This window comes from Brassica oleracea, unplaced genomic scaffold, assembly GCF_000695525.1.
Source record: "Brassica oleracea var. oleracea cultivar TO1000 unplaced genomic scaffold, BOL UnpScaffold01279, whole genome shotgun sequence".
In the NCBI taxonomy this organism is placed as follows: Eukaryota; Viridiplantae; Streptophyta; class Magnoliopsida; order Brassicales; family Brassicaceae; genus Brassica; species Brassica oleracea.
Window position 1 is genome coordinate 1 of NW_013617825.1, and position 6,790 is coordinate 6,790.

The window sequence follows — 6,790 nt, forward strand, 5'->3', positions numbered from 1 at the left end:
TTACTTTTGCCTTTGACCCAAGTTGGGGTATTGTTTTGGGTTTGACACCAAGTTTTGAGTCACACTTGGCAATTCTCCCTAAAAAGAATCAGAAGGAATAAAAAAGAAAAATTATTCTTTATGAATGGTAATTTTTTTTAAAAATGTCAAGTATGCATTGTTCTAATTCATTTTTTGGTCACCATTAATGTTTCAAGTTTTAGATTAAAAAAAAACTAGGACTCTGCTAGTGTGCTGCCATCTCTAATCTTGTTCCAATTTAGTGAGGCGCGTCTTGGGCTGTGGCACCCTTGCCATTAGAGCTGCTCTTGGTCAGCTTAACCGTAGGCCCGCTTCTGCTTTCTTCATTGCAGTAACTTTTTGCACAAGTCATTTATAATGCAGTAAAATCAAAGGCATGTAACTCTGGGACTGGCCTGCTCTAGTAATCTAAATAACAAGATTGAGCTGCATTAGCGGGGACTTTAGAAAGGCTTATCATCCCTCCACGCAACTTATTCGTTACAAAACCAGAACTTTGTTCTAATGATAAACACAACATGTAGTCAAGAATAACGTCTTAAAGGATTTAACAAGATAATGGAGAAACAGATGATAAACAAGAAAAGTACTACGAGATAGAGTTTTAACGTGGTTTCACCAATTACGTCCACGAACAAAAGAGAGAGAGATTTTACTAATAGAAGACTAAAGGTATTTTCAGATTACATTATGATAACAAAGTACACTACACTATACATATAAGAGTATACTGATTCAAAAGCACCAACGCCAAATGACTCGGCCGGGTCTAGGTTACTGAACTTAAAACAGCAGCCTATACAGGAGACTAATGCTAGCGAGTAGAGATGCAACAAAAAGACGTACCTTTTCATGTTCAACAAGAAGCCAAGTCTCCAACCCAAATGAACGTACGAGACAAGCAAGAGACAAACAAACATTAGCAAACCAGGCACTAGATTAACTCATTGTAATCCTCTTCCACACACACCAAAAACGAAGTGCAAGAAGCAATGCAGTAGACAAGAGAAAAGAGGACGAGAGAGAGAGGTTTAGTCAAAAGTTGGACAGAACATGAGTATAACATTAATATTTAGTAACCAGCGGGGTTAGCCTAGTGGTCTTGAGGGAGCTTCGGCCCCAATACGGACCCGGGTTCGATTCCCACTGGCCACCAGGGAATTCACATGCGGACTTGCTCTGGCGCCCGAGACCGAAGACCATTGTCTGGGTGTTGAACCCGCTACGGACTCGGTCTCTAGTCTGGACCACCACGGTGGGGCCAGGACACTGGGTTATCAAAAAAACATTAATATTTAGTGTATTGCACCATCTTTTATTTTTAAAGATAACAACATTATTGTTTGGGAAATAAATAATGGATCGATTACAAATTGGTTGGGAGATCCAAGAGTTTGACCATATCAATATCATGAAACTGAGAAACGAGGAAGGATGATAATAACTACATCATGATAACTAGTCTAATTCTCCTATTTCCTTATTATACCCATTGTTGGCAGCGAGATCAAGCGGCCAGCTACAAGTAGATTTAATGATATTAAATCTATACATGGTTTTATTCTCCACATTCATAGTTGGGAAAGTGCTCTTTGCCTCTCCGAATGGTTAAATAAACCTCATGGGCATCCTTAAGACCATGGCACCAAAACGGTTCCTGGATCAGAAGGATAAGTGGGTAAGTCATCTTCATGGATGATGTTATAGGGTTAGTGTATGTCTCAGTTCAAGACCAGCCAAGTTTCCTCTATAAACAGTTCCCCTATATTGCGTCAACAAAATATCATAATCTCAATTTAGTTACATCCATGAAAAGCAAAACTTTTATTTATTACCACAACTGAGATAATTCTAACACCGAAGCAAAGAAGCACACATATAAACGAAGCAAAAATAAAGAATTAATAATAAACAAAAGGGTTAGATAGATCATAGACGTCACATAACACAGTTTATCTAAATCTATACGCCGATCCCACTTTAGTTAAGACACGGCCGTAATTGGAGAAAGACCGCTGAAGAAACTCATTCGAGAAGCTTGAGTCACAAGTTCCTCTTCGTGCCTCTCTTCCTTCTCCCCCTCTCCACCTTCTTCTTCCTCGTCAGCATCCCAAAGAAACCGTGCATATGAAGCTTGTACATAACTGCACACAAACAATAAGAACACATCAGCACAATAGAAGAGAGAGACAGAGTTTGATAAGTTAAAGCATTTTTCTTACCAATCATCAGGAGCAGCTGCTACGGCTTGGTTAAAGTAAGACTCAGCACGAGATGAATCCTTATGAACCATCCACACCAACTCCGCGTACAGAGCCAGAACATTCCCATCGTTTGGATTCACCAGAATAGCCCTCCCGCAATACTCCTCTGCTCTCAAGTAATCTTTTCGAACCTGTCTCAAACCAAAAGACCAATCAGCCCTCAAAAACACGTCCACTTTCAGACAAAGGAAGAAACAAAGACAAAAAGTGTTACCTCTTTCAAGAACTTTGCGTAATTGCTAAGAAACATCCCGTTTCCAGGGGTTGCTTCAATCATCTTACGATCAGTGGCGGACGCAAGACAACGGCTACGGGGGCACGTGCCCCCAACTGTTTAAAAAAAATTTCTTCCATAAATACTATAAAGTTTATCAAATGTTTCCACTCTAAAATTAATCATAATGGAAAAAATCACTGTGCCCCCAACTAATTAGCTTCCTACATCCGCCACTGCTTACGATAATGAACGTCTGTGCTATCTTCACCATCGGATCCGCCCTTTCCTCCGCCGTGGACAATCCCACCGCCGCCGCTGCCGCCGCCGCTAAATTCAGCTTCTTCCTCTAATGCCCAAAACGCTAAACCACCGTCGTAAGAAGACGTGCGGATAAGCCCGAAGCCGATTCCTTCTTCCACGTCCTCCATCAGAGCAGCTCCGCTCAAGAACTTGCTCGACGGAGGCTTCGTCTTCGTCAGGTGTCGTAGATCGCTCTCTGACGCCGTTCTTTTCACCCTCCGCGTGGTCTCGTCGCTAGAGTGTATAGACATGGGGCTGTAACAGCAAGAGGAAGGTGAAGAGAGTACGAGGGATCTGGGCCGTTGAGTCTGGTGAACAGATTCAATGGTCTCGATTTGTGATTCCTTTGGAGTGGAGACATGAACTAACGAGTTGAGAAGTGGAGTCGACGCGCTTCGTAGAAGCATAATTTTTGATGGGTCGAGTTCCGAGCTTCAAAGTGTTGGTTCTACGGTCGAAAGAATGGAGAAAAGATCGAGACTTTATGGCAGTAGTGCTGGGTTTGAGAGAAGTGAAGACGGTGCCGTTATATACACTGGTGACTGGTGAGATGGTTTAGTTGAGGAAGGTGAAGGAGAAACAATCTCAGCCGTCGATTAGCTTTTTTTTGTGTGCAACAGCCGTCGATTTGCTTTTTATCACGTGAAGGTTTGCTTATCTTTTTGTTAACTAATTAGATTTTTCTTGTTTGATTGGCTGCTTTCTCCAAGTTGTGTACCAGAATGGTTCTAAATTTGATTTTTCCATCTATGATAAGTCTGCTTATTCTCTGCTCCGTTCGTTAGGACGACTTCAGATTTTTCAGTATTGATTTATTGAGAAGTCCTGGAACATCATTTGTTCTCAACTTTTACCATAAAGAGCTTAAAAACTACAAAGTGAACTACAAATTGTTCTTGGCTTACCTAAAAAACAAAAATTTTCTTTACCAATCAGTTATATGTAGTGAGTGGTTAAGGTTTGAGAGTTAAACGTCACTGGAAAAAACATTACAATTGTGTTTCTTAGTATTAATAGTGTCAGTATTCAGTGCTAACAAAATTTTAAATAATTAATTATCTTGCGTTTGCGTTGCGTTAGAAATCTGTGATTTACATGTATCATGTTTTACATCAACCCTTGTTGTTTACTTGTTTTAGACTTATAATATTTGCAAATACTCCATTGATTAAACATTTGGTGTGAGCATTTTTATTTTGTGAATTAGCTAATCAACCACCAAGTTGTTTACCTTTAAACTAAAAATAATAATTGTAGTGTTTTTAGAATATCTCCAATGTATTTTTTAAAATAGAGTAACTGTATAATAGAATAGTGTTTTATTTTAATCTCATTCTATTTTGGATTGAAAATTGAATAGTGAACAAAAAAAAAAGAGAGTATTATTCAATTTATGGAATAAATCTACTTCACTCTACTATGGAATAGAGTTGAAACAATTTTTAATACAGACTTTATTTTGGACTGAAATATGGAGTAAGTTGGAGATGTTTTTTTTTTTTTTCCATCAAGGAGTTATCATTGAATTTCATTGGTCCTAACACCATCCTACCTCTTACAAAAGCCAAGCCGAAAAGTACTCAGGCTGTTGTAATAACCAAAATAAAACATAGCCATATAGAACAGTGCATCCAAGAACAGAAATTTCTATCCTTCTTCCTTGTGCTCTTTAACAACTCTGGCGCCCCTTCAACCTCTCTCGAAAGTCCATCTACCGTCTCAGCAACAATCAGAGGGATCGACTTTCATTAACAAAGAGCTCAAACAACCAAGATGGTTGCCCTTTGGCCACATATGAATTTATCAAACCATTCTTGATGACACTTTGAGCAATGAAAAAAGCCCCTCTATTTGCTTCTCGGGTAACTACCTTCGCCTTCCAGTTCACTATCCCTTCCAATTCCTTCTCCATTAACGTACATTGGTAGGAGAAAGATGGCCACGCTTGGGGTCGTTGCAAGGCACCAAACAAGTCACCAAATTCTCCCGCAAAGATGATGTTAGATTGTCTCTGGCTTCTCATACTTTCCAACGCCCATAATACAACCTTCAGCTTTGCATCATCTCTACTCTTTACCCCTGAAAAGGCCCTCCTACTGTGGCATAGAACAACCCCTCTGTTATTTCTTAGAACCCACGCTCCTCCTACACAATGGTTATTCTTAGAGAACTCCATTCCAACATTACACATGACCCAATCAGTTTCCGGAGGCGTCCATTTTCTTTTAGAAGCGACAACCATAGGGGTTTGAGCCTTTTCCCATTCAGCCTCTGTTTCTTGAGCAGTGTACCATTCATTAGCTTCTTGGACAGATTTGTGAAGTAATTCAACTGCACTAAAACATCTGTTTTCAGAATGAACCTCATTCCTTCTCTTCCAAATATTCCAGATGATTCAAGGCCAAGCTCTTTTATCTTCCTCTGTTATTCGTTCAGATCCACTGAGGTTGAGAAGGAAGTTCACATTTGTGAAAATGGAACCCTCGTCGAAACCCCCATTAGGATAGGGAATGGAAGAGCTCGCCCATACCAGCCTAGCAAAAGGGCACGTAAACAGCATATGGTTGATCGATTCCGGCTCTTCACCACAAGTTTGACATCTACTATCAACCTTCATTCCTCTGGCACTGATCAAGTCCGCCGTAGGGAGAGCAGCACTTAGTGATTTCCATAAGAAAACTCTGATTTTAGGGACTGTTTTCACTTGCCATACCTTCTCCTTGAGCAGATTGGTTGAGGGCTCTCTGAAAGCTTCCGTATTCTTCTCCTTGGCCTTAAGTGACGAAGCCAGCCAATAAGCAGACTTTACCGTCATATCTCCACTTTTGTTTAACTTCCAGGTGAAAAAAACCTCCCTTTCCACCACAGGTTGGTTCTGTACAATCAACTCAATGTCTTTACGCACAAAGACCTCTTCCAAACTTCCCACATTCCATCTCTTAGTTGTAGGATCAATGAGTGAAATCGCCATCAAATTAACATCAAAGGTTGGGTTTTTTATCTACGGGGCTCTGAGCCCTTCTTCTGGATCATCCACCCATTTATCTGACCACACCCTTGTGTTCTTTCCATCACCACCCAAGTTGGAGATGCTTTTATTCGCTATATAATTTGCGAAGACATTAATATAATTGTTGGTTAAAACTGAGCAACCATATAGGTGACAAACGCGGCACCTACTTCATTTAGGCTCAAGCTCCCGAAGGTCACGGCATTACAAGTGGACGGCAATTGTGCATGTACTGTGTTACGTTTGATTTTTATTTTTAACAATGTAATGACGTAATGTACTATGTACTATGTACGTCGACCATCGGTAGATGTGTGCAAAGCATGCAAATTGTTTTTAAAACAAAATGGAAAGTAGTTTTTTTTTGACAAATCAAAATGGAAAGTAGTTGATAAAAAAAACAAAATGGAAAGTAATTATACGAGTTTCATGTGGGTGGATCAGTGGATGTGTTACCCTTTGATTGCACGGTTCACGACAACATGTGCTTTAAGGCTGACGATAAAATCGACGATTTGCCACCATAACAATTTCTATCTTTGATTTCTTAGGGGTCCCATTATAAGTTGATAACATGACTTATATTCCTGCTTGTCTCTGAGACTCTGATACTGACTTAATCTAGTACAATTAGTGTAACTTAAGTTGATAATATGGCCTATATTCAACGGCACAAAATTAACATGGCCTATATATTCAACGGAACAAATCTATTCAGACAACCATACATCATATATATGGCCACTTATTAAGATCATGTTAACTTTCATTGGACTATCCTGAACCTTTGAGAAATGATCTGTTCCAATTATATATACAAGTGAATTGAATAATTTATCCATTTATTGTTTTGTTGTTTGTTGCGAAAGAAACACAATTATCAATTACTATCATTCATCCTCTCCTCTATATTAATTGGTTAAAATGGCAGCAGAAAAGTAGACATTTCAATAAATGGGGGGGGGGGGGGGGGTTTTT

At 39.6% G+C, this 6,790-nt stretch overlaps 1 protein-coding gene across 2 annotated transcripts; it reads right to left on the bottom strand.

Annotated features, from left to right (window-relative positions):
• Window positions 1–1,823: 1,823 nt before the first annotated feature.
• On the bottom strand, window positions 1,824–3,497 carry LOC106321164. Of its 2 annotated transcripts, none has more exons than XM_013759477.1 (4): window positions 2,747–3,497; window positions 2,500–2,570; window positions 2,244–2,416; window positions 1,824–2,165 (listed from the first exon to the last, which is right to left on the bottom strand). In XM_013759477.1, the coding sequence occupies exons 1-4, from the start codon at window positions 3,207–3,209 to the stop codon at window positions 2,006–2,008; spliced, it is 867 nt and encodes a 288-aa protein (XP_013614931.1). In that variant the 5' UTR covers window positions 3,210–3,497; the 3' UTR covers window positions 1,824–2,005. The 2 variants fall into 2 exon arrangements, with proteins under 2 accessions (XP_013614931.1, XP_013614930.1); XM_013759476.1 differs by having other exon boundaries at window positions 2,500–2,615; window positions 2,744–3,497.
• Between the last annotated feature and the right edge of the window lie 3,293 nt (window positions 3,498–6,790).